Source organism: Anser cygnoides, chromosome 5, assembly GCF_040182565.1.
Source record: "Anser cygnoides isolate HZ-2024a breed goose chromosome 5, Taihu_goose_T2T_genome, whole genome shotgun sequence".
NCBI classification, from domain to species: domain Eukaryota; kingdom Metazoa; phylum Chordata; class Aves; order Anseriformes; family Anatidae; genus Anser; species Anser cygnoides.
The window spans coordinates 38,322,586-38,350,073 of NC_089877.1; the positions used below are offsets into that span (position 1 = coordinate 38,322,586).

The 27,488-nt window shown below is 53.8% G+C and overlaps 1 protein-coding gene across 2 annotated transcripts; it reads left to right on the plus strand.

Moving 5' to 3' along the window:
• The first annotated feature begins 11,120 nt into the window (after positions 1-11,120).
• IGF2 (insulin like growth factor 2) lies at positions 11,121-25,972 on the plus strand. Of its 2 annotated transcripts, none has more exons than XM_048066577.2 (4): positions 11,121-11,686; positions 17,319-17,481; positions 23,586-23,752; positions 24,496-25,972. In XM_048066577.2, exons 1-4 carry the CDS (start codon positions 11,585-11,587, stop codon positions 24,736-24,738), a joined length of 675 nt encoding a protein of 224 aa, XP_047922534.1. In that variant the 5' UTR covers positions 11,121-11,584; the 3' UTR covers positions 24,739-25,972. The 2 variants fall into 2 exon arrangements, with proteins under 2 accessions (XP_047922534.1, XP_066854033.1); XM_066997932.1 differs by lacking the exon at positions 11,121-11,686 and adding an exon at positions 12,541-12,781.
• The last annotated feature ends 1,516 nt before the right edge of the window (positions 25,973-27,488 follow it).

Sequence of the window (27,488 nt, forward strand, 5' to 3'; positions counted from 1 at the left end):
GAGCTGGAAGGTGAGCTTAGTCCCACTTGGGCAGGATTGCTTCTATGGGGTGAGAGGCACCTACCCAGTGGGGCAGTTCAGCTGTCGACACAGAAGGTTTGCACTGCTTGCATCGAGAGCTGAGGGGAGCAGCAGCCTGCCTGTGATGGGGGTGACTCCTCCAAAGCATGGGGCTGTCTCACCCGCAGCCTGGCAGGCTTTCAGAGAGTCAGGGAAAAAAAGAAATTGGTGCAAAAGGGATCAGGCAGGGACTTATTTGGGCTTTTTGTTATGGGTGGCTCCGAAGCAGCAACCAAGCTGCCAGCAAATCCATTTTGGATACAAGCAGCCCTCTAAAGTTTCCATCAGTCTTAGCCTGTACTGACCTCCGCATGTGCTGACACCTTCTGCAAACTGTTTGAAGAACACCTGATGGCCAGGTGCGATGACTGGGGCAGGTCCAGGAGAAGACTTCCACCTCCATGGCGGTGGGCACTCTGGGGTGACACCCCTCCCTGCACCGTGTAATAAACCTGTCTCGCAAACCATTTGCCTGATGGCTCCTCTCTCTCCCTTGGGCAGCCTGGGGGAGATGTGGACACCAGGCTCACACCACGCACCGACAGAGGTCCTGCGGGGGCACTCTCAGTGCAGCAGCTCTGGCTCTGGCTCCTGTGCCTCCCTTGCAGAGCCCTCCTTCCCCTCTCTGCCATGATCTGGGCTTGCACGCCTCGATTTCTGCCCCGGCAAAGTCGCAAACTGCAGCAGGGTGGTTGCAGAGCACAGAAGCAGCATGGGGGAAGTGGTTTTGGGGGTAGCAGCTCCTACTGAAAAACAAGGCTGCGGCTGGGAGGCTGCTTCCCCACAGCCTGCGCTCGTGACAAAGCCAAAGGCAGGTATCTTTTTAGGTGTCTTCAAGCTCTCTCTTGCATGGAGATGACAACACTTGCTTTCTCTTGTCCAGCATTCCCACCTCCTGCCCCCCTTCCCAGGGATGGCCAGGTTTGGGGTGCAGGGATGCTGCAGCCTGCACGGTCCTCCCACTGCACTTGGGAAATAGAAATGCTCTTGTGCTTTGCAGTATCTTAAGGGCAGGAACCACCACTTAAACCCTTCTAACTCGGTGGAAACTGCTTCCCCTGCTGCAGTGTCTTCATCCACATCATACCAATCACTGATGCTCAAGGTTTCCCCCTGTCTCTGTTTTCCCTCCTGAGACCAGAACCTGGCAGAAGCACGCCCAGAAAACTTTAGTTTTAAAATTACTTCATTTAAAAGCCGAGCACCAACATCCCAAGCCAGTTGTTTAGATTAAATGAAAGCTTTTGAGAAAAAAAAAATAAAAATAAAATCCATCTGACATATTCCACCCCCCTTCCCCAGGAGATCGCTCCCTATCTGGGTACGGAAGAGCATCCTGAGGGTGGGAGCAAAGGCTTCAAGTGAGTCATCTCCTACTTTGTACACCCCGACGGTGCTGTTGCTGCTTTCATGTGGGTCTCTGGAAACGGTGAGGGCGGTGGCGGGTGGGAGAAAGTGGCTGTAAACCAGGCATCGTATACCAGAGCGGGGTTTGTGCCCCCAGTGGCATTGAGGTGTGCAGGGGACCCCCTGGGAATACTGCCCTCCCCAGCAGGGCTCTGGTTTGGGGCAGGACCTGGGATGGGGGCTCAGCAGGAATTGGGATGGGAGCTCTTGAAACACCCTGGTGACTCAGGCAAATCTTCCTCTAATGATGAAACTCAGGGTTGTAAGTTAATTCCCCTAAAAGGGACTTTTAGGGGATGCCTGCTATTTGTTGCTAGATTTTTCTCTCTCCTTATATCACACGTAGAGACAATGGAATTCAGTCTATCTCTGGAAAACATCTTTTTTTTTTTCTTTCTTTCTTTCTTTCTTTCCTTTGGATTAGATTAGTTCAGAAGAGGTTGTTCCGGTCTGGCACCTCTTGTGGTTACTGTGCTTGTTTTGACTAAAAAACACCCGTGTGATCTGTACATATTTGAAATGGTTGCCTTTAATGCAAAAGGAAAAAAAAATCTAAGCAATTCATTTCTGAGCCAAAAAATTAAAAAATCTTCTCCTTCATGAAGATCTACCTGATGGACTTGGATGGCTCAGCACGAAACCCACCTGGAAAAAATAAAGAGAGAGGAAGATTTGCAACAGGGATGCAATTGCCATGCCTGTAATTACTCTGGTTAATCTCTGTGATCATGTTCAGGTATTCGCGGTGCTCACCACAGCCACCTCCCATAGCTAGGGATGCACTAAGCTGGGGCCTGTGGGAATCAGGGGCATTATTGCCATTGGTTTTCGTATTGTCTCACCAAATGTTTGTTTGTGTAAGTGTTGTGATTATTTTCTGGCTAACACAAGAGGTCTGAGGACTTGCTTCCTCCATCCTGGTCATGTATGGCTCCTGACCCCAGTTTTGGCATCTGCCAGGTGGGGCTGAAGGCAGGGCTGGAAGGAAAGCTTGAGAGCTGGTGGATAAACAGTGCAAAAAGGACACCCTTCAGCACACCCCTCATCACATTCAGCTCAAACAAAGGCAGAGGGACCAGGCAGGGTGTGGGGACAAGCACAGCACACAATGTCACAGGGGTGGGTGAACCCCCTGGAGATGGATGAACCTCCTCGAGATGGGTGAACCACCTTCAGCTCTTGCAGGCTGAGGCATCAAGGGGGGTTCTTGTGGGGTTAAGTGACATTTAGCCCTGCAGCCTCTATCCTGCAGCTCTGCGGCACATCCCAGCCCTGGAGGGACACATCTGCAAGAGGATGGGCTGAGGGCTCCCTGCCTCAGGTGTGCCAACCTCTCTGTAGGGTGCGAAATACCTGGGAACCCTCCAGCCACTCCCAGAGTGAGCTCATCTCTTCGTCTCTATTGGGGAAACCGACTGAGTTTCTCATCCTTTATTGTGCTTATTCCTCTAACAAGGCAGTAACAGTGAGCTGCTGATTGCGTTACATGGAGCTGAGAACATCCAGGGGCTGGTGGAGGAGCACACCGTGGTCCCAATGCCCCCCAGCAAGCCTCAGCTACCAGGCAGCCTGGCCCCCAGCAGCAAACGCATTTATCTTTGTGTGCCCCCCGAGGCTCCCAGGATGGCTCAGGATAGGTGAGGGACACCACGGTCAAGGGAGGACAAAGTGCAGCCCAGCAGCAGTGCCTGGGAAAGGACCAGCCTCTTTGCCAACACCTGCCTTTGGCAAGCAACACTTTTTCCAACTGATTCATCCAACACGTTTTTACAAAGAACTGATAGGAAACGTCATGGAAAAAAAAAAAAAAAAAAAAAAAAAGCTTTTCTGGAAGTGTTCTCAGTCATTGCCTCTTTTCCATTTGTAAAAATTTCCAGATTAAAACCTTAACTTTTTTTTTTTTTTTTTTTTTTTTTCCCAGCTAAACCCGGCTTCGATTGAACACACCACCAATGGCTGCTCAGCTCTTCGGACCGCTGGGCAGGACGCGGCTCTGTGCATTTTACGGCCACAGCGCTGGTGCCCTGGAGAGGAGGGCTTGGTTCCCCATGGCACTGCATCTCCTGGGCTTTCCCAGGAGAAAACTGGCCCCAGCTGGAAGCCCAGCGGGACCGGAGGTGGCTCACGGTGTGTATATACACATGGGGCTCACGCGGGGAAAGGCTCGTGGGGGGTCTCCCTTGGATGTAGCCATATCTCGCACCGCAGCTTTCTTTAAACTGTGGGGAAGTTGGATTAGGTGAGGAATTCCACAATTTCTTAGCTTTTCAAATAACATGTCTGCAATATCACCCAGCCTGACCCGCGCTCCCACCTGCCTCGGGAGCTCCGTTAACCCTTTGCCTTCATGGAGGGCTGGGAACGTGTCGGCCACACATGCTCTGGCTGCTGGGGATGGGGTTGGCACCTCCAATGCTGCAGGAAAGTAAAGCCCACCCTGTCCAGAGCCTGCACCTCCATAAACACACCCAGGGAACATAAACTTCTTTAGACCTTTCCCAGCCCTCTCCTGGGAAGCCGGCTCATGCCCCACAGCAGGTATGGAGGTGTTTGGGATCATGCCTGTGCTTTCACAGAATCACGGAATCACAGAATCATCTAGGTTGGAAGAGACCTCCAAGATCACCTAGTCCAACCTCTGACCTAACACTTAACAAGTCCTCCACTAAACCATAGCACTAAGTGCTTTGCATCGCTCCTCTTTGGATCTTCCAGATGCTGAAGCGCACCAGGATCGACATATCCCAGTAGGAGTTATCTCCAGCTGATGAAGAGATGGGGACAGAGAGATCCAGTGAGTCACCCCAAGTGGCATCACCACAGCAGGACCAGAAATAGGGGTGGCATTTGAGTCACCTGCCATTTGGCTCTACCTACTTAGCCTAGCACACTCTACCCCCTCAGCCCAAAAATACATGTGTGCATACGCACGTGCTATGTAAGCCCACTGTGTGCTCTTTGTAAAAGCTATATGTATGTTTTGGGGGGGAGGTTACTCTCCTAGTAATCAGCAATTAGCTGAGAGTAAGCACCCTGTGAGGTCTCCTGCTCCAGGAGCACTGGCATCTCCACAAAACCCTCACTTTTCTGTCCACAGACCTTTCCTCCTTGCTGGAGCCCAACCAGCACCACAAAAGAGCTTCCCCCCATCCTGCGGGATCACACCATACCTATTTGCCCCATGATGCTCCTTGGAGATCCTAGCCCCATCTATAAACAAGCCCTTGGAGGTTAAATAGCCACCAGCAGACCACAGCAGTGAGGCTTTTGGGACGTGTGGTCCCAACTGCTGCCACGTGCCCAAAGCTCCCCCCAGCTCTCCCCAGACCATCCCCACTCACTTCCAAGCTTCAGGGGCACACCGCTGTCCCTTAACCCACTATCCAGAGGCTGCCAGGCCGTGCTGGTGACGTCCAGCACCGCCACCTTTCTGCGTGCCCCAAGCCCACCCTGGCTGGGGCCTGGCTCATCGCAGCATCCCCACCACGGCCGCCCCTGCTCCGCCGGCGCCGTGCCGCACTATCGCCACGCCGGGTGTATTTTTCAGCAGCGGAGTGTATAAACATTTCCAGCCGAGTGCACTTAGCGTAAATTTGTTTGCCAAGTGCTGTTGCCTCCCCTCCTGGGTTAGGATTATGGGAGAATGTTTTGGTTGAGCTGGAAAACAAATCACCTGCCCTGCTCAGCGCTCACCTCTCGCCTCCCCGTGAGGGTGTCCATCACCCAGGGCGTGGGCAACGGGGTCTGGAGGGGGTAGGAGCAGGGTGCCCCCATGTCACTGGCCATGGGGACCTTATTGCAAACTCCCATGCGACTGCTGCCAGCTGTGGGCTTCAGCAAGGGCAGTCCCAGCCCCTGACGGAGAGAGGGAAAGGGAAGCAGAGGTATTCTCGCCCCCATCTGATGGATGGGGATGCAAAATGCTGGGAAGCGAAGCGACTTGCCCATGGTGGTGGCAGAGGGAGGCTGCACTTGGGGTGTGGGAACCGTATATGATCCCCTTGCTGCTCCTTCTCCCTGAATCCACAGCCACTTGCCCATGGGAGCCTGACCCCAAGGACATCCTTCTGGGGTCTTCACTGCCCCTCCAACCTATTTCTCTACCCAAAAAGCCCCTGGGCCTGAAGGAGTGGTGGGGTGGCCCCAGCTGGGGCTAGTGGACATGGGGGTCCCTGAAATGGGAAACCCAGGCCCTGGGATGCTCCCACCCCATGCTTTGCCCCAAGACAATGAGAGCTGCAAACAAAGACCTGCACCGAATCACAGCAGCAATGCAAAGGAAAAAAAAAAAAAAAAAACAGAGGAAGAAACGCCTGAAAGATACATAGCTGGGATTCCTGAACCCCTCAGAGGTATTCGGGCTTAGCCAACAGGCTGTTTTTTTTTTTTCCTTTTTTTTTTTTTCCAAGGCCATTAATTACACAACAGAGACGTATCTGCACCGCTCCACCTCTTCAAAGTCAACGAGGGCCCTGCATCTGTTCCCTAAAATGTGCCACCATCTGCACCCAGTGCCATCGCCTGCATTGAGCGCCTGGAAAAATAACCCGCTGGAGGGTGATATTCCCCGCCTGGTTTTCTGGGGAGCATTGAAGGGGAAGCCAAAGCACGTGCCTCTAAAGCAGGTCTGAAATACGGGAGCACGGGAGCTGCACCGGCAGGGAAGGCAGGAGGATGTGGCCGAGCTGAAAGCCTTCAGGGAGGCCGAGGGGAAGCTCTCTAAGGAGCTGCACCAAGGCACAATCGGTGCAAGGACAGCATATGGACTTGCTCTGCAGACAGACCCAGAAGGAAATACATAATTCCCCGTGTTTGCACAGTGCTATGGAGAGCCAACTTCATCCCCTGGCGCTGGGAAGAGCTAATCGTACCTGCTGGAGCTTCTATTGGTCCTTCAGGGGCTTGGACTTCTTCCTCCCTATGACATTCCAGTGAGCATTTCCATGGAAATGCTTTGGAAAAAAAAAAAGGAAAACAGGAAATTGTGATGTGCTTAGCTGTTAATATAGGCACAGACCCATCTTCCTTCTCTGCTACTGTATTTGTTGCACATTTTTGACATGAATAATCAGACAAAACTTGGAGCCTTCCAGACTCCCACTGCACAGAAATGCTAGGGAGAGGGCAAGCATTTTTTCTTATCTACCCTATACCATCCTTCTCAAACATCCCTTTTGGGAAGCCTTTAGCTACGCCAGCATCCTCTTTGGCAACCAGGGAAGACCAAGAGATGTTTGGCCTTCCCCAGCTGGTAGGGAGAAAGGAGACACTTCTCTCCCTTCCTGGGATGCTCTGACCCTCTGCTGCACCCAGCCCCCAACCTCCTGGCGTTGGCCGAGATGCAGACAGCGTGTTGAGTTTTAAATGATGTATAGGAATACCAAGCTTGTCCAGTCTGCCAAAAATGCAAGTTTGTCCTCTGTATAAATCGGGTGAAAACACCTGTGCCTTTAACCGCTGTCACAAACTCCTCTGGCACGACACAATAATTTACCTCTGAAGAACTCCAGTTTTGCAGTGCTCAGCACCGTCTGGTCCTTAGCGTCCATCTGCCAACATCCCTCCCAAGCACCCGAGTCCAACGAGTGCTTCAGGGCATCCGCAGACCAGGGCAGGAGTTGCTACAAGAGCCTCCCTTTCACCCTGCTCATGCCAAAAAGAGGTCCTGTGCTGATGCCTAGACCACCCTTCGTTCCCCCTACCCATCCAGCTGCCCTGCAGCAGACACCAGGAGCCCCGAGCAGACCTGCCTTGCCTCCTCTCTTGTTTGCTCCTCACTGACTGAGGGCCCCAGGTGAATTATTTCTCCCACTCCCAGTTCTTTGACTTCAATTTCGTGCGGGGACCTTACATATATCACATCCTCTGTCGCCAATGAATCTCTCCTGTTCAAACATTTCAGTGCGCCCCGGGATCAATATATTTTAGCAGTGTGCAAGGACACTGTGTTATTGCCAATTTCCTGGGTTGTACAGAACAAAAGGTATCACTTTCTTAAAGCCGCTGAAAAACGCTCTGGGCCAACTAAGATTACTTCTCTGCCATTAAACAGCTGCATTCAGGACTCTTCCTGTTCACTGTCTCTTCTTACTAGTGATGACATTTTCTCCCAGCCTTCAAGGACAGGAGATCCCAACCCATGGGCCATCCTCACCCTTCCTTGCTCTCATTGTGAATGTTCTGACCTGTGTTTCCCTGCTCCGACGTGTTGGGCACGTCAGTAACACAGTCCGATTTCTCCCGGTTGTCCTCACTGGTGACTAACGAAAATGCAAGGTGCTTTACAAATTGGGGTGCCTTTGTGAAGCTGTAGGCACAGAGCATGAACCGTGCAACCCAAATGACGAGAAATCCCCTTCCTGCTCATCCTTTCATTTGTAGGATAATTGGGAAATAAACCAAATGAGCATCACAGGGAGCCTCGGCTGAGCTGGGATTAGGTGACCTCTCCCCTCTGTGGATTATGGGTGGAGAGGGAGAGAAAAGCCATGCAAATGTCCTCTCCCCTAAGGTGTCTGCAAGGCTCGGCTCCCCAGCAACGTCGCTGGCGCCCACCCTGGCCCATGACCACTGCATTTCCACAGCTGCTTGCATTCCTCTGCCCTCACTGAGGCTCACATCTCTGCCCGCAAGGTCCAGGCTGGCCGGAGCTGGCCCATCCTTCCCCCTTTTCCCGGAAAGCTCTGCCACGTGTTGGTGGCCACCCAGGAGCCACTTTGACCAGCTCTGCTGGGCAGTGCTGTCAGGGGGCTTTGCAGGCCCCAGCAGCCGAGCTTCTCCCCACGAGCCCTGGGCATCCCCTGGACATCCCAAGAGATTCAGGCATTGCGTTGGTGCAGCCCTACCCAGTTCCCAAGCCACGATGCTTCCTGGGCTGCTGGGCTGTAAGCCGAGCTGCTCCGAGCCCCTTTGCTCCAGCAGCCCTCCTCTCCCTCTCTTTCTGCCTCAGGTTCAGCCATGCCCTTGGCTCTCCAGGTCCTCCTCCAGCTCTCCGTTGCAGGCCCTCGTCGCAGGTGATGCCAGGGGCTGGAGTTTGGGGTGGAGGCAGCTATTGTTCCAGCTATCTGCAGTGCAATGTTCCTTATGACTGTATTAAATGAAGGGCGGAGGTCACACAGCCCTAGTTTAAATTAGGTTTAGGCTGACCTTTAACAATATTACACTCGTGGATTCTCTCATAACTCACGGAATAAACTCCCAGAGGGTTTTACCACCTCCCTCCTTTCTTCCTACTGTAAGGATGCCCGAGGCTTAATGCTCTTCTCTCCAATTTCGCTTTGATTTCTAATCCTATCCCCTTCTCCCCCTTCGCCCCCCCAAATACAGATATATTCACTCCTTTAAAGGTGGAGGGAAAGAACCTGTTCCTTTTCTCTTCTGGGCGACAGCTCTTTCTTTTGTGTCTCTTTCTTCCCTACCCCGCCCCCCTCCTCTTTCTTGACACAATGCACTATTTATTTGCACTGAAGGATAACTAAGAAGCAATTAAAAGATCAAAAGGCACAAGCACAAGTAGACCCAACTTGGCAACTTGTGGGGTGTATTTTGCTGCTGTCGCCGAAGCTGCACCAAAATGCTGGCTTGTTTTTTCCCCCAGCCAGAGGAACACCTCTCTTATTGGGTCGCCTCTTCCTCAGAGCAGACTTTTTTATGATCGCTATTTTTCACCCCCATTGTTTGCTATTGCAGTTGTTTACTGGAAAATCACTTGTTTTTCTCAGGAGATTAACCCCCTCCAAGCTTTCTTTTGTCTCCTCTCAGGAGGTCCTTGTGCTGAGCTGGGGGAAGGGAAGGGAGCTGGCTCCTTCAGCTATTACTCGCAGCCTGCTTACAGCCCTGCTCACCCCCCTGCTCACTGGCTCCTTTCCTTTGATGGGGTTCTGCTTGCAGTGGGGAGAGGCGCTTGATCTTCCTTAAGGATACCAGCTCTGATGAGCAGTTCAGGCTGGACAGAAGGCGAGACCCCATGGTATGGATTTTCTAAGTCCTGGGCATCTTGGAGAAACTACTAAGGCCAATGGAGATGCCTCTCCATGGAGAAGCCTGGAGTTCCAGGATGTGCCAGTGGGGCTCCTCAACTGCTCACTCTCTTTGACAGCCAGGCCACTTTACATACTTAGCTATGGATGTAGGAGCTGAGATTTGATGCCTATGTTTGAGTACGATGGGCACACCGATGCTTTTTCAACATCACATCCCTCCCCCAGGTGTGCCGGTGCTTGCTGCCCCGACCCCAGGTTGCCTGCTGGGTGTGCTATGCAGCGACACAGCCCAGGGGACAGCCCTGAGATGAGCAGGATGCTGGGCAGGGCAGGACCTCCAGAGCCCAGTAGGAAAGGACCAGTCCTGCTCACACCTCACATTTTCTTTGGCATGTTTATGGCAATTCCAGATGTCCAGAGAGGCACCAAGCCCCCATTCTTGAAAGAAACAGGTGCACACTTGAAAAAAACTTTAAAAAAGAGTTTCCTTAGCGCACGTCAGAGTGAGGGCTGCTGAGCCCTTGCCCTACCACGCCAACATCACTTGAGATGCAACAACCTGCGGCGCGATTTTGGGCAGCTCTGCCCCTCTCGGCGCCACGGCGGGTGCATGCCTTGCAGTGCAACTTGAGCTGTGCATCCCTGCAAGCAGACGCCCACCCGGGCAGCGGTGAGGATGCGGGCACTCCGGCGCTGCCTTTGCTGCTGGTGGAAAGCAAGGAGGGTCCTTACAGCCCACCTCTGAGGCAGCTGCTTCCCCAGCAGGACAGGTTTTTGGGAGAAGGGGAGTTTTGCTGGGTGCAGCACGGCATGACTGCCATGCAGCACCACCGGAGTGGCGATCGCAACAGGCGCGCGTTCGGATCGCGCACCGCTTCACGGTGAAGCCTGGGAAAAGTCCCCTTGGCTTAAAGGCAACAGCTTGCACAAGCTCAAGCGGAGCGGGGGCAACCCAGCGAGCAGCCACCGATTTCGGGAGGTGCCCTTTGGGGTGCAAAACCCGAGCGCCCGTGCCCCACGGAGCGGTACCATCCATGTTGTCCCCAGGGATGCGCACGGGCAGAGTGGGGGGCTCACATCTGATGATGCGGGGGTAGTGTAATGCAGGGCATGGCCACGGCTTGAGGCCGGGGGTGGCCGTGCTGCCAGCACCCCCACATGTCTGCACCTTCAGTGGGGAGCCCTCAGGAGAGGTTTTGGGGTCCAGCGCGGGGTGGGAGGGGTGGCATGGCCACGTGCGCACCTGGAGCGAGACCCAAAAGCTGGCGCTGCAAATCCTGCTGCTCCCTCTGCCTCCCCCTCCCCGGGATTTTCGGCTCTCTGGAGGGCGGGAGGGGCGCGCAGGGGGTGCCCCAGCACCTCGGGCAGGGGCTGGCGGCGCAGGCCCCCATCTCCTCCCCTCACCTGCGGGGCGAGGCGGAGGATGCGCGCAGCCCCCGGACCCCCCCAGGCCGGGGGCCGGCCGGGGTGGGCTAAAGACCCCTCCCGGGCAGGGAAAGCCTGCGGCTGCAACTTCCCGTCGCTCCCCGAGCTGGACTTCGCAGGGTTACGAAGAAGGGAGGGAGAAAGAGGGAGGGATCGCTCTGCAACATTATTGGCTGCGTGGCCGGGCTGGTGTTCGCTGGGGAAGTCAGAGCATGCCCATTGGGGGGGTATAAAAGGGGGGCAGCCGGAGCGCTTTGCCTGTCTCCTCGCTCGTGGGGCAGCCAGCCGGGAGCAGCGGGCAGCCAGGCAGCCGGCCCCTCCGCCCCGGCCAGGGGGACGCAGTCAGTAAACACCACCACAACAAAAAGTGAGAGCCACCCAAGGGGCAGCCAAAGCAGGAGGAGAGAAAGAGGAGGAGGAAAAAAAAAGGCAAAAAAAGGGGGGAACAAGGAGAAAAAATAACAAAAGAAAAAAAGGAACAAGAAAAGGAAAAAAAAAAGAAAAGGAAAAAAAAAGGAAAAAATAGGAGAAGGAAGGAAAGCGCTCGCTCGCTCTCTAGAATAACAAAATACCTAATCGTAACAAAATAACATCCTCCAGACAAATTCAAGCAGGGACTTGACATACCAAAAAGGCAAAGCGAGGAGAGCAAGCCAGGGCGCGGGGAAGGCGAGCCAAAGCCGCGATCGCTGCCAGGGCCGGACAGCAGCATGGCAAGCGCCGGGGCACACACGGATGAGCGCTGCCGGCAGCCTGCCTTCCTCCCCGGCCCGCCGCCGCCAGAAGTTGAGAGTAGCAGCGGCAGCGCCAAGGTAAGCGCCGCTCCGAGCCGCTCCGAGCCGCGCCGAGCCGCGCCGAGCCGTGCCACGCCGCGCCCAGCCGTGCCACGCCGCGCGATGCTTGTGCCGCGGGATGCTTGTGCCGTGCCGCGCCGAGCCGAGCCGAGCCGTGCCGGCTCCGCTGCCCGCCCTCCCCACGCGTGTCACTAGAGGGACCCCGAGAGCCGGCCCAGCCCGGGCTGCCCGCGGCCAACTTGCGGGCTGTGCGCGGCGGGGGGTGCGGTGCGGTGCGGGGACCCCCCGGGCACCCCCAGGGTACCCGCGCGCCTTTTGGCGATGGGCGTTTTTCCGCCTTTTTTTTTTTTTAATAATTATTTATTTTTTATTTGCTTAAAAAAAATTATTATTATTATTTTTGCGTGGGTGGGGGGCGCGCAGCGCTGCCCGCATCCCCCTGCGAGGCTCCTGCGCGCCCCTTGCGCGGGGCGTGCGCGGAGAGGATGCGGAGAAGGCGGGGGGGGGGGGAGCGGCGTAGAGGGGGCGTGGGGCAGTCCCGGGTGGGCTGAGGGGGCCGGGGGCAGCACGGCGCGTGTGCGGGCAGCCGCGATCGTGCGTGGGCCGGGCTGGCCCCGGCGGCGGGGCCGGGGCTATGCGAGGTCACGGCGGCCCCTGGCTGCCCGGCGCGCTGCGCTCCGCGCCCGGGCTTTGGGAGCGGGGACCCGGCGGGGAGCAGCGAGGAGCTGCTGGGCTCTCATCCGAAAGAACACCGCGGCGTGTTGGGTCCCGGAGGGATAAAAATACAGAGAGGGAAAAACAAGAGAGCGAAGCCAAAATGGAGTGAGAGTTAATGGTTGGCACCGAGCCTTCGACTTTGTGTGATTTTTTTTTTTTTTTTTGCTTCCTTCCCAATTGCTTTTCCCTACAGTAATTGTTTTAAGAGAGCAACTTGGAAGGGTTTTAGCACTCTGTTGAGCAGTGGGGAATTGGGGCACATGAGGAAACTCAGACTTAGCGTAACTGTACCAGCAGATGTGGCTGCCTTGCCTCCAGCCAGCGGTGCCTCGGCAGGCGCTTCTGGCCCGCCGGGGCTCGCGCCGGCACCACGGGGCCACCGCGCGTGAAAATCAGGTTGGTGGGGGATGCCTCGGGAAAAGCTCTGCTTTAACTCTCAGGTCCAGGCTTCCTACATGAAGCCTGCAGTTTTCTTCCCAGTGCCAGGGTGTGCTTGGGAGGGCTCAGTTTTCTTTGTTTTTATTTATTGTCAGGTTGTGTGTGTGTGTGTGGCTTCTTTCGCTTAGCAGGGTTCAGTGTGTTGGGTTTATTTCTCCTCCTCCTGGCTTGATTTACAGTGGAGTTGAGGAGCCTGGGTTGTGGGTTCTGTAGGGGTGACTTTGTGCTAAGGACATCTGGAGGAATAAAACTGACTGACACTCCTGATTTGAGCTCTGCTGAACTGTTTTGGACCCAACTTGACAATTTTGGTGGGGGTGAGCGGGTCAGAGCTGTAAATCTTGCTCCACGTTGTCGACACCCACACGAGTTCACTCAGCCTTTCAAAGGGGCTATCCCAGCTCCTGTGAAAATTCATTAAGGGATAAAAGATTTGACACCGCAGGTCCCCTCCCACCGCCGCATGAAACTGGAGAGCCAAAATGCGTCTGCGTGTGTGTCCCGGCGCTGCTCCTGACAGGTGATCCTTTTTGCAGCCTGCCTGCAGGGCTGCTGCTTTGACCAAGCAACCCAGAGGTGTCGGTGCGTGTCTCGCCATTGATTCCTATAGGCTTTGGAGCGAGCCCTACTTGCCTCGCAGAGCAAAGCACTTCTGTACGTCTTTTCTTTTTTTAAATAAAGCAAACACAGCAGGTGAGGTCTTATTTTTAGAGGGACGGAGGAGCTGGTGCGCTTCCAGAATTGCATACGAGCACTGGAAGTGGCCCACCCTCTCCTGCTCGTGTCCTGGGACTGACCTCTCGGCTCTGTTTTCGGGCTGGCTTCACTTTTCGAGGCTGCTGTGTCCAAGGGGGTGAAGAGATGCAAAAGGAGGGAGTCAGGGGGGCACGGGGGGGAGGGAATCTGCGCTGGGGCCGCAGCCTGGCACTGGCAGGGTTAACGCAGCTCTGCCAAGACATAAAGCAATCTGAATGTGTTGTGGGAATATCACTTGTCAGTAAACTCCAGTCACCACAATTTCTGATTTAACAGCTTAACTTGCTGTTAACTTTCCCTGCTATGCTCCAGGTTTCGGCCGTGGAGGCAGAAAGGCGAGAGGAACAATAAAGAAAGGAGTTAAGTGAGGCTACTAAATCGGACTTAAATCCCTTCCCTGGATCCTGCTGCCAGCTGTCTTTAGAAGAGTTAAGCAAGATTGCATTTCCTTTTTTTTTTTTTTTTTTTTCTGCCGTAAATCAACTGTTTCTGGGCCGCCTACCAAAATTTGTGCAATACTCCCCAGTGGGGTGAGTAAATGGGACTGAATACCCCATTCACCTTTCCGAGCTTGGTTTTTCCGTAGCTCCGGGAGCCCTTGCTGCAGCGCCGCGGGGTGCGGGACAGGAGGAAAGGTGACCCTCGGCACGGGGCTGCTGATGGGGACGAGCGGCGAAGACAAAAAAGCGATGGCTAAAAATAGATGCAGCGCTGCCAACCTCAGCCATATAAGTGTCATGCGAGCCAGGTGCCAAGAATCGAGAGTTTTTTTTTTTTTTTTTTATTGCTGTCAAGCCCAGAGATCAGAGCTGAGCAGCGAAACCCCTGGTCCTGGGTGGATTTTATCCACCTCGATGGTCAAAAGTTTTGTAGTTTGAAGCCTGCTTCCTCCAAGATGAGGGTCCGAGGTCTCATCCTTTCTCCTTTAAACAAAAGTGGAGGCTCTTCTGCAGCCAGGAGCCTCCAGGGATAAGGATTTGGGGAGGGAACACGTGGCCAGGGTGGCAGGAGGGATGCAGGGTGCCCGTGACAGAGGTACGGCACGCGACGGCTGCTCTCCATCGGGTACCACTGGGCGCCTCCCCCCAGCTCCTCCACCCAGGGGGAGATTTTGGCTGCCAAAGGTGCCTGCCAAGGGCTGTCTGTGCATCCCTCTCCGCTCTCAGGAGGAATAACACAGCAATACGCTCCGTCTCGCAGTTGTTGGCGATGTCTGTGTGCTCCCCATGCACACGGGTGCATGGATTTTGGGATGCAGGGATGCCTTGGCTCCAGCCCCTGTGCTGGGATGAGGATGCTCTCTCTGGGAGCGGGTGCTGCTCACTGCACGAGCACTGGGCATCTCCTGCAGCAGCAATACACCGATCTGCCTGCTTTTTTGGTGGTGTGATGGAGGCTGGGCTGCAAAAATGTGGATTTCCACCCCCCACCCCCCCATCCCACAGCACTCGTTTAGGCTGACAACTTTCTTGCCCTTTTAGACGCTGCACTGCTCCACAAACTGCGAGATTTGTAATTTATTTATTTATTTATTTCTGTCCAAATCCAAATTTTGCAGACTGGGCCATCTGTCAATTCCCTCCTACGTTGTTCTGTTCATATTAAATTGTAATGAAGGCCAGACTGAAGGAGGAATTAGGTCAGACAGGAGGTTCAGTATCCGTTTTTTGGGAGATGTTGCCCAAGAGAGGCACCGTGGTTTGGTTGGCTCCGCGCAAGCCTGGATGCAAGGGATGCCTGAGCCTTCCTCTGAGATTTGGCAACCGGGCCTTTTTAGCACATTGTGGCCTCTTGGCCTCCGAATCCCCAGCAGCTGGACAGAAATCGCCTCTCCAGCTGATCATGCAGCAAATCCTTAAAAAATCCTCCAGGCAGCCTTGCGCAGGAGGGCGGCTCCGCTCTGCTGCAGACCTGCTTTCAGGCTCGCTCCCATCACGCTGGTGCTGGTCCAAGGGGACTTTCTCTGTTGGCTTGCTACCACCGGTGACCTGGCTGTCACCAGGCTGCGGAGAGGTGCTCGGGGTTCCCTGAGTGCATGGAGCATCCTTCACGTAGCAGCCCCATGGTGAGGGAGCATCTCCACCCACCCAGGGCAGTTTTCTGGTCCCACACGTACTGGTGTGGAGAAGGGAAGAAGAAAGAGCCTTGCATCTGCACAGGAGATTATTTTCTAATTTTTCCTTGTTTTCTGCCCTGGTTCAAACTGCACCCTGAGATGTTTGACCTCTCCCCATGCACATGCCTGGGGGTTCGCAGTCAGTATGACCAATTTAGCCCTGTTTTACAAGGATGAAACTCTGGTGGGCATAGCATCTCCCCTAGTCCTTTAGGAAAACAGTCACCACATCGTTCCTGTTACCTGTTGCATGAGGGAGGCTCTGCAGTACAAATGAAGGCTCCGAGGGTTTCAACGTGTGATGTTGGGCAGGGATTAAGCCATGGTGACTGAAGCCACATGCAGAGTGTTGGGTACCCGATGGTTGAATTGGGAGGGAAGAGCTTACAGGGTTGTGCTGGGTGTCTTCAGAGGGGTGACAGCATTTGGACCATCCTCATCCTCATGGCTTTGGCCGACATGGCTTCAGGAGGATTTCCCACTCAGTGTTTTGGGCTTGGACACCCTAAAAGAGCTTGCACCTGGAGGCAGGCAAGGCTTGCACCTGCAGCTCGGCTTTTGCAGTAGCCAGTGCTTTGCAAAGGAGAAGTTTTTTTTTTTTTAACCCTGCAGACCGTATCAGATCTTCCCAGCACCAGATAGTGCATCTATAGCATGATGCTGCCGTGCCTCAAGCAACACAGGTGATGCTGTGGTGATGATACCTGCTGCTCGGAAGAGCTCACAGCTCATGAGCACGGCAGCTTTCCAGCACTACTGGCACGCCGTGCCCATAGAAATTGGTAATAAGGGTGGCTTTGTTGCTGGCAGGACTGTAGTGGGGCCCCTGGGGACCTGGGCTAATTTCCTGGCTGCGCTGCAGACTTCCCCTGTGACCTTGGGCGAGTCATTTAATCTATCCCGGGCTTCGGCTCCATCTCCGAGCATCCCGCGGGGGTGAGGTAATATTCATTAACTGATATTATTCTCGAGTTGCTCAGATGCTATGGTGATGAAAGCTGGAGGTGAAACCCAGCGCCTCGGCTGAGCGTTAGTGGAGAGAAGGGCTGCTCTGCTGGAGATTTAGCACTCGCCCACGGGGGCTGCTGTTTTGACACAATTCCCCCCTTCATTTTGAGCTGAGCTCTTGGCCACCACCGTTGCTTGTAGCCATGCAGCGATGCTCGTCACTGAGGGATGACACAGGGATGTTGCATCACCCAGTGGGGCAACAGCATCCCTGTGCTGACACCCCTGTGGTCCCCAGCCGCGTCTCCCCAGGGACCGCTGTGCTCCCGAGGGATGTCTTTCTGGTCCTGTCCCTCCCAGGCAAACACGAATTGTGCAATCAGCCCCCTGATTGCCTGAGCAGTGCCTTTTGGATGCCTGGGGCGAAGGCCACTACTCCCCGGTAGAAGCCAGCTTTCCTCAAAAGCGAAAAGTTCATTCGCTCTGGCTTTGGGGAAGCGTGCGTTCGGGTAGGGCACGGGAAGCTTTCATCAAAAGCGAAAACAAGCCACCTCCTGACAATCACTTGAATGATTTCCCATTTATAAGGGAAGAAAAATAAATAATGAGGGTGGCGGTGGTGGTGGCAGAGGGGGGGTCTCTGGCGCCACGCTAACGCTGTGCCTCCATCCCCAGGTGCAGAGGATGTGCGTGGCCCGGCGGCTGCTGCTGCTGCTGCTGGCCTTCCTGGCCTACGCGTTGGATTCGGCTGCGGCGTACGGCACAGCGGAGACTCTCTGCGGCGGGGAGCTGGTGGACACGCTGCAGTTTGTCTGCGGGGACAGGGGCTTCTACTTCAGTAAGTTTCACGTGCTCACGCGGGATGCTCGGTGCCCACGCCGTGCAGTGCTGGGACATCCACGCCAGGTGCAGAATGTGCTGGGGGAGGTGGGGTGAGATGGAAAGGACAGGTTCTCCACCCTGTTGCTTTTCCTAATGGCAGTGTGCATGGCGAGGAGAGGAGTGAGACAAGCGACAAGCTCAGGTGATGCTGAGCGCTGTTTTGGTGGACTCGGTCCCGTGGGGAAACGGGGTGCTGAAGTCAGATATCGCTGGGGAGCGGCGATAGGTGTTTGGTTTGCTGGTAATGGGAGCAAGTCATCAAAATAATGAAGGTTTCTGCTGAGCTTGGGCTCTGGATTCTTTTAAAACCCAGGCAGGCTGTATCCACAGCTTCTGGTTGCTCCCCAAATACTCCTGGTGGCCTCCTGACTACCTCCTGATGACAGTGATGGTGCACCCTTTTCCAGCACAGCTAGTGCCAAAAACCGTGGTGTTGCTGTCATCTGCAGAATGCAGTGACCTTGAGGACAGTTGCCTGGAGCACGCTTTCCCTTGTGGTGTTTTGGAGGTCTGGACCGTTCACATGGGCAGCACAAGAGCTCAGCTGGTGAGCGGGGAGGAGGAGGAGTAAGGCGGTAGCGATGGATGCTCAGCAGTACGTGAGCAGGGGAGGGTGCCTTCAGCGTGACGATGGCATTATAGTGGCCCTGAGAGTGAAGACCCCCTGTCCTGCAGCCTGATGGGGACTGAACCCTGTAACAAACTACAGGAGAGATGTGAAGGCAAGCAGCAGGGAAAGGATGCACACAGCAGCTGCACGGGGCACCATGTGCTTGGCAGTCTTGCCTCTGCTCTGGTTGGCGGAAAATGAATTAAAGCGATGTGCAAGGTCACTCTTGAGTAATGTGGCGAGTTGTTTTTTGGAACAGTGGTGCTGAGAGCCTCTCCTCCCAGTCTGGCCTTTGCAGGGAAAGGGGTGCTGCATGGTCAGGAGAAGATCCTGGGTGCCAGTGCCCAACCAGGCTGGGCTGAGCCCAGCTGAGGTCTGCCCCATCCAGAGGCTGGGCAGGGGGCTGCCAGGTCCAGCTGCCACCAGGGCTCAGCCCATGTGATGTCCCAAGGGTGGTGGCACTGCAGGTGGCTTTTCCACTAGCCAGGTCCCCTACAAGATGCTTTTGGGCAGGTGGCGATGCTTTTGGGGACACCGTTCCTTTCTCTCTGAGCCCAGCTGGGGGGTCTGCACCATAACTGCCCTTCCTCTCATCTTGCCCTCCACATTTTCTAAAACCACTGAGCCCACTCCAGAGCTCAGCTGGGGCAAGGGACACAGGTTTCTCCCTCCCATCTGTGGCAAGTTCCTCTCGTGCTCTCACGCCTCTTCCTATCCCTCTCTATACAGAGGAGCATCCGTCTCCCTCCCCGTGTCTCTATTCCCTCCTCCCCCTCTCTGGGGATGAAACGGAATGGGGCTTTTGTTTTACAGACAAATTGACCTCCTTTCACCTTGAATAACCCGGCCTCCCAGTCCAAATAAAAACACTTTTGAAGGCAGACAAGTAGCTTCGTGCCAAGTGGCCAGTCTGGTGATTGCAAGAGGATTCTCACTCTTTTTTATTTTTATTTTTCACCTGTCCCCTCCCTTCTGGTTGAATATTTCTGGAGAGCTCAGGTGCCGAGGGATGAAGGAAGCCCCACCAGTCCCATATTTTAACCTCTTCAGCCTTTGACCAGTCAGCACTGAACACGCATTTGGGTACCAGCTCTACTTGACGAGGGCATGGGCATCCCCAGTTCACCTCTTTCTTCCCTCTAACTCCATCAGTTGATCCAATAAAGAGATTGATTCTTCTGCCTACATTAGTCTTCACTTCTAGATCCTCATGGCTAACACTACTGCCCCTGCGTAGGCTCTATAGGGCATGCTTATGTTGCATGATCGTGGTTTATGTCCTGAAACTGGGTATGGGATTGTCCTGAACACTTCTCGGCCTGCTGTTGGTGTCAGAAATGCATCCTGATGAGCAACCTGTGTTAACAGCATGGTTCATACCGGAGGTAGATGGCTTTGATGGCCTCACCCTACAGATATGGGTGACCCCATGTGCTGGAAAGGGCTTGCTTTGAACAGCCGCCTGGTAATCTTGGGAAAAAAAAAAAGGAAATAGCATGAAAATCCACCAGTTTTTCTGCTGCAGTGGTGATTTTAGCTAAGGCATGCCTTCCCTGCTCTGAGCTGCAGCAGTTTGCATCCAGCTCCAGCACATCAGCAGTGTTTCACACCCCTGGTGTCCCATGGTGGGGACATAGGCAGCCTGGACCCAGGAGGGTGCACCCCAAGGACCATGATGTCCGTCTGTCCATTGGCACAGAGAGGTGCCCATGGAGGTACCGTGATGGCAGATGCTTGGACTGAGGATGTTGAAGCTGCCTCCCAAATCCCCTATCTCGGGTACTTCATTGGCTTTATTTGGCATCCCACTACCAGGCTTTTACCATTTCCACTACTTTTTTTGAGGGATGTAGCAACCATCTGGAGATACATTGCTTTACCTGATCTGTTTGTGAAAGGGACAACACTTTGCATGGCGCATCCGTGGGGACGAGTGCCACCGGTCCCATGGCAAGCACTTGACATGTCCCTGGTGCACCTGAGACCTGCAGCAGTGATGCCACCAAGAGCTGGGGCTGCAAAGGAGCAGCTCCAACGGGGCTGGAGCCTGCAGCTGCAGCCGCTGCCTTGCTCTCCTCTTTCTGCTGCAATCCCCTTCCATGACTGAAGGCTTTTGGGGCCGGCACGCAGGTGTCGGCAAGGTGATGCCGTCCCGCAGCATGGCCTCAAGGAGGGAAAAAAAAATAAAAAAAAAAAAGAGAGAAAAAAAGAAAAAGGTCAAGAGGAAGCCCTGGTGGCGAATTTGCTGTCATGCTCCGCCGGCGGGGAGGGGAGAAGGGGCTGCGGGGGGAGAGGCGTCCAACTTCTCTGTAAACAACAGCTCCTGTTTCCTCCTTTCCAACAGCTGATAAGAATTTAGCTCTTTGCGGCCGCTTGTGCTGACGGGGCACATTCTTGTGCGCCGCTGCTCCTGCGAATAATACTAGGAAAAAGCAGGGGGGAAAGCGCGGTGCCGGGGCTGGGGGAGGGCCAGGCTGGGGGCACTGGGACGGGGCCGGAGCTGCACAAAGGCCCCCTTGTTGCTCCCAACATTCCTGCGTCAGGGGCGCGGGTACTGTTTGCACCCAAAGTCCCCTTCCACTCGGCTTGCCGCCTGATGGACCGGAGGAGAGGGGAGCTGAGGGTGGGGAGGCGCCTCGGTGCAGTGATGCCGGGGAAGGGAGCCTCATGTCCCCACCCTGGGTGCCACCACCTCTGAGCTGCAGGTACACAGCTACCGCCCCCGGGCTGTCCCGGGAACACTGTTAGGATGCTCAGCAATCCCCATCAGGATGCCTGGCAATCGCCGTCGGGATAGCGCGATGCCGCCCAGCACCAGCTGGCAGAGGCTTTTGGTGGAGAACGGGTTGGGGAAAAAGGGAGAATAGCTGTTTTCCGAGTCCCCTGGGAAGGCCGGGAGGAAGTACGTTTCCTTGGGAGAAGGTGGCATTTGCCGAAATGGGAAGTAGTAGGGGAGCGTGGGAGGAGAAGCGCTTCACCTCCTGCTTTGCTATGTCCCTGACTTTGGTGGTGACGTTAAAGTGAGATGCCACTGATGGGTGAACGCCAGGAAAATCAACCTTTAGTCCATGCGTAAATCGCAGTATGGAACAAACCCCTTTTCCTAATCCAGGTCAGCGGCCATATCGCTGTAAACTAGAAATTTCCTGGCATCTTTTCCCCTGGTTGTTAATCTCCAGGTGCTTTCTGGGGCTAAATCCCAGCTTGTTGTTTGCCAGCTTTTGTTGTTCTTGTTGTTTTCCCTGCAGCAGCACTCCCCTAGAGGATGGGGATGGCATTTGGCACTGTGGGCATGGACAATTATGTAATGGGAGATCTGCACCCCCAGCCCCTCGCCGCGATGCTGGCGGCAAGCAAGGGGAACAGCATGTAGGGACTTCATGCAACACACGAAGGGCAGTGCTTGAGGGCTGGGGATGTATCCATAAGGTGGGCAAAGCAAGGGGCATGGATAGCTGAGGGCTGGCTCTCCCAAAAAGTACCCTTTATGGTGGGGTGTTTGCATGGGTTTAGATGCTCTGGTCCATATGTATATGTGCTTAAATATATATTGCATATATATATTGCATATACATACGAAGACTATATGCACGTGGCCCCCTTCTCCTTTGGGCATCACCACCTGGAGTGCCTGCACTGAGGTCATGTATATGGCAGCAGGCAACCAACTCATCCACCTGCCTATACAAGGAGGGCCCAATCCAGCATACTTGTGGCCACGAGCATTTTAAAGACAGAAAAACAAACTCCCAGCAGTGCTCCCTTCACTGAGCCCTGGCTGAGACTGAGCTATCCTTCTCACCTTCCCATATAGCTGGCTAAGGGTCATCTCTGAATTTTTCCCAGAGAAAAAGAAAAAAAATAAGAGGGGGGTGATGCAAGGGGGAAGAATGTGGAAAATGAAACATTTGAGCTGCCTCCCGAAGGTGGGCTGCATGTTATGAGTCAGCCGTCCCATCGCGGTGCACCCGATGCCGCGCTTGCTCTCACGACCTCAGAGCACAGTGGTGATGCTCCAGTGTTGAGCAGAGGGCTTACTGCAAACGGAGCAAGTTTAACAGCTAGCAGGTGCTGTGCTGCCAGGGGCTTTGCTATTGCAGGGTGTGTGTTGAGGTTGGGTCATAGCATTTTGCATGCCAGCGTTGTGCATGCAGTGCTGCACTGCAAATCCGTGCCTGCATTGTGTATTTGGGGTTGCTTTGCACACGCAGGGCTGCGTTGGATGTGCATGGCTGCATTGCAATGTGGGGGGCTGCACTGCAATGTGTGGGGCTGCATTGCACATGCAGAAAGCTGCTGGGCTTTGCATGTTGTCCCGGGGCACTTTGAGTGGGCATCCACGTGGGGTACCCCTTAGGGAAATCAGCCAGGCCCATAAGATCTAAACAGTACAAATATTTGAGTGCCTGCTTCATCTGGAGCGTGTGGTGGGGACCATGGGTCATGCATGGGGCCAAAGCAGCGTCTGCCCCGCTGGATCCCATCTGCAAACCTCACATGTGCTGCTCTGCCTCTGAGTAGGCTGTGCTCCCCTCTACCTGAGCCCTTCACCTCGCCACTCTGTACATGAAAACACAGAGAAAACCCTCTAGTTTGGGGCCACTATACATTTAGGAAGTTGCAGTTCCCGAGCAAATTTGTTTTGCATCTGAAATCCAAATTTGCTCCTCTCTTCTATTTCAAGAGGGGGAGGCACAAAGCAAAACCAGTGTGAGCCTTCCCCCCGGAGTGGTTTGGCTGTAATTAAACACCGGCGCGAGATGCACTCGGTTGTTGCCGCGCTGGACACTGGCTTTCACATCCTTCTGCAGGGAGAAACAGGAGAGGAACCGTTATTAAAAGATTAAGTTTAATAGCTATTCTTGGCGTGCCGTTGTGAGCCTGTATTCTTTCTGCAGCTGTCTCCGAGCTGTCCCATCTGGTAAAATTTAGCCGCGTTGGTTCGCTTCACCTGCCCGAGCGTCAACACGGCAGAGGGAGGCTGGCAGCCGCAGCGCTGCGCTGCTTCTTTCTAATAAAACGCGCTTGCCAGGATCAACATCACAGACGTTCGTGGTAATCGGTGCGGCGTCTGCATCCGGACTGCCGTCCGTGCCGGGCTCGCTAAGGAGCAATAGGAAGGGAATAAATTACAGCAATAGAAAGTGCCCTTAATTAGCATCGTGTGCACGCGGGGAGCCCCATCGGCATTGAGAGCATTTGTCTGGGGAAGGCTTCATGTGAAGCTCAGGCATTTTGTAGGCACGTGTTGAAGGAGATGAGTGTTTTAGGGGAAATGCTGCTGGTTTGGAAGCGTGCGTGCAGTGACTGGGGGGTGATGGAGCTGGTGGACATGCTGGTGGGGGTCACCAGTCTGGTCACAGCTGGAGGGATGCCTCCAAGGCAGAGGCTAGAGGGTGACAAGGTCCGGTCTGTATTGATGGCTAACACCGAGGCCTCTGCCCTTGCAGGTAGGCCAGTGGGACGAAATAACAGGAGGATCAACCGCGGCATTGTGGAGGAGTGCTGCTTTCGGAGCTGCGACCTGGCTCTGCTGGAAACCTACTGCGCCAAGTCTGTCAAGTCTGAGCGCGACCTCTCCGCCACCTCCCTCGTGGGCCTCCCGGCACTCAACAAGGTAGGGACGGCCCCGGGTTTGGCGTCTCTCTGAAACAAGAAGGAGAGGAAAAGATAGGAAGGCCTTGGAGGGGAGAGGACAATTGCTGGCTCTAAGATCCGCTGCTTCTGCAGCCAAGGCAGCGTGCAGAGCCTTCAAGAGTTTATGGCCACGGGGGAGTGAAATAACTTGCAGAAAACAAACTTTTAATCACAGATTGGTTTGTGTTGGACGGTAACCCTGAGGAGCATCTAGTCCAACCCCTCGGCCATGGGCAGGGACATCTTTCACTAGATCACATTGCCCAAAGCCCCATGCAACCCAACTTTGAACACCTCCAAGGATGGGGCATCCACAGCTTCTCTGGGCAACCTGTGCCAGTGCCTCACCACCCTCGTTGTGAAGAAATTCTTCCTTATATCCAATCTTTTCTGGTCTGAAACCATTGCCCCTTCTCCTCTCCCCATAGGCCCTGCTAAAGCCTTTCTCCAGCTTCATTATATATTGACAGGCTGCAGCAAGGAGCCCCTGGAGCCCTCTCCAGGCTGAACAGCCCCAATGTTCTCAGTCTTTCCTCACAGGAGAGGTTCTCCAGCCCCTGATCATTCTCATGGCCCTCCTCCAGACCCACTCTACCAGGCCCGAGTCCTTCTTGTGCTGTGGGCCCCATAAAACCAGTAATGTGGGGTGGGGCAGACAGAGCTCATGGGCAGGGTCAGCCATGTTCCTCACGCTGACACTGACGTTGCTTTTCCCCTCTCCAGGAGAGCCTCCAGAAGCCCTCGCATGCCAAGTACTCCAAGTACGACGTGTGGCAGAAGAAGAGCTCCCAGCGGCTGCAGCGGGAGGTGCCCGGCATCCTACGCGCCCGCCGGTACCGGTGGCAGGCCGAGGGGCTGCAAGCAGCCGAGGAAGCCAGGGTGCTGCATCGCCCCCTCATCTCCTTGCCCAGCCAGCGGCCCCCAGCGCCGCGAGCATCCCCTGAAGCCACCGGCCCCCAGGAATGAACCATGACTGGCCGGCTCCATTTGTGATCTCCCGGGGAGAGACTGGCGAGACCTGGCCCCCCCCGAGCCCCTCCGTCCCCGAGCCGAGGAGCGGGGCGGTGGGGCGCCATCACGCCGCTCTGGCCCCAACCAAACAACTGACACAAGCAAGGAGGGGATGGTGGCGGCGGCACGCGGCGTCCTCCTTTCGGGGTGGGGGGGAGGGTTGTTTCGTTTCCCAGGCCTGTCTCGTTTCCCCCGCGCACCCAGTATTTTTCAAGCCTTGTACTTGCAAAGGGACAGTTGGGCACTTGAACTTTTTTTTGCTGCCGGGCGCTGCGTGACATCCCCGGTGCCAACACCAGAAGACAAAAGAAAGAGCAAGAGGGAAAAAGGATATGAAGTTAACTTTTTTTTTTATTTTTTATTTTTTCTCGAGAAGAGGAGTCCATTCCGTGTCTTTCTTGACAATAAAGTGAAAAACAGAAACAAATGGGGAGAAATGTTGAGGGATGTAACTTTTTTGCCTCATTCCCACCCCACTTTTTTTTCTCCTTTTATTTTGTTTTCGTTGGTAACTTTTCTTAATTTTTATAACTTTCTTTTGCACCTTTAAAAAGAAAACGTAACTGAGACGAAGTTCCGAGGAGACCCATCTGCATTTTTTGTGTGTGTGCTTAATTACAAGATTCCAAATCGACTTGCACCTTTTTGAAATCATCGCTGACGGGAGAAAGAGAGGAAGAGGAGAGAGAGAGAGAGAAAGAGAGAGAGAAGAAAAAGGAAAGGGGAGAAAAAAAAAAGAAAAAAGTGAGCTGATGCTCACTTTAAATGGAGGAGGCGTCTGCATTGCACATTTGCCACGGATTTAGTTGATTTATATATATAATATATTATATAACTTTTTTGGCAAAAAAAGCACTATTTTTATGGGACATTTTGTGTAGTATCTGAAGAGGGATTGTAATGTTTAAAATGTGTTATGGTGCTAAAGTAAGTTGGAAGGGAAAAAACCCAGAAATAGAAAGGGAGGGTGGGGAGGGAAGGACAAGATAGCGAATACTGAACTTGAAATTTTAGCTTTTCGTTTTAGGAAAAGTGTGATAAATGTGTTTCTTTTCTCTTCTGAAATATAGCTTGGTCATGACCATATGAGCTAGTTGGCTGTCACTCATGTACACAGATGCACGCACACACAGAAATACATCTACACGCATCCTTTATTTTTTTTTTGTAGAAAAAAAACAAAACAAAACACAACACAACGATTTAGTCTAAAAGGGAACTGTTCTAGAGACAAACTGCTTTGAATGGTGAAGGTATTGCCAGGTTACAACTCCAGGCCCTGCTTCTGCGCGGAGCTCGGCTCCTCCATCCTCCCGACCCTGGCGGCTTGCTTGCGCGAGCCGAGGCCCTGCCGAAGCGCCAGCCCCACCATCTCCTTTTCCTCCTCTTGCCCTTCATGTCCTTCTCGCAGAACCCCCTTGCTCTCCTCCCCTTGCCCCAACGAGCTGGGGCCGCGGAGGATGGCAGCCGGGACTGATGGGGACCCCCCAACATGGGGCAGGCCTCCCCCCCGGCACGGTGGCCTCCGTCAGCACGGTGGCCTCCACCTGCTGGGTGGCTGGGATGGGTTGACGGGAGGGAGGAGAGGCAACTCTCTGGCTTTGAGGCTCAGGACTCGACAAGCAGATGGGTTGGAGAGGTGGGCAGAGGGCTGTAAAATAGGTTGGTTTTTAAAATAATATATATTATCTGTCTAGGAACCGTAAAGAGGGGGGAATCAATTACATCTCCCTGTGATATACTCTCACTTGCTAATAAAATGGGGACACTCTGTTAACCAGTTCTGTACTTGCTTTGTCTTATATATCCATACATTTAAAACATAAAAAAAAAGACTACTTGAATTGTATTCTATCTCGTGGTTTTGAGGGGAGGGCTAGGGGGAGTCTCGAGAGGGGGAGGATTTTAATGTATAATCCTTTTGTTTGTTATTACCTTGCAATGTTGAGCCATGAAGCCTTTGTTTAAAAAAATGGCACTGCAATACACGACAAAGAAAATCCTTTATTTATTTTATTAAATATATATGGAAAAGAATGAAAATTGGTCCAAATCATGGGGGGGGCGGGGGGGGGAGGGAAGGGAAGTGGGTGGGGTGGGGAAGGCAGAATAAAAACAGAGCAATTGCAAATAATTGACTTTTTTTTTTTTCCTTTTCATGTGTCTTTTTTTAAAAGAAACCTAGTTTTTATTTTTTAAAAAGAGAAGTAAAAGCTTTCCTGGATGCTTTGTACCAAAACAAGAAAAATGAAAAAAAAAAAAAAAAAGAAAAGAAAATCTGTTAAGCAAATAAATATCCATCCAGAATACGGAGCCTGACTTTTTCCTTTATTTTGGTTTATTTTTGCTCTCGGGGTTGGAGTTGGGTGTGGAGAAGGCCACACCAAGCGACAAGGGACCTTCATCACAAGACGTTTCTAGATTCAGATTTCCTGTTTTCTCTGCTTTCTCGAGGCAGATATCACCTCTCAATTTTTAGCCGTCCCGCTCAGCTGCTTTTCATCACTTAAAACCATCACACACCGGTGCAAACAGGAGGTAAAATGCTGTGATATCCTGCTTGGTAGTAATTCCCACTGATGTAGAGCGATGGCTGGGCAAAGTAGTGCCAAGGCATCCCCCAAATCCTCAAATTCAGCCAGATGTCATGCCGTCTGTGCAGTCCCACAGGCACAGCCAAAATCCCGGTCCTGTTGTGGGACCTG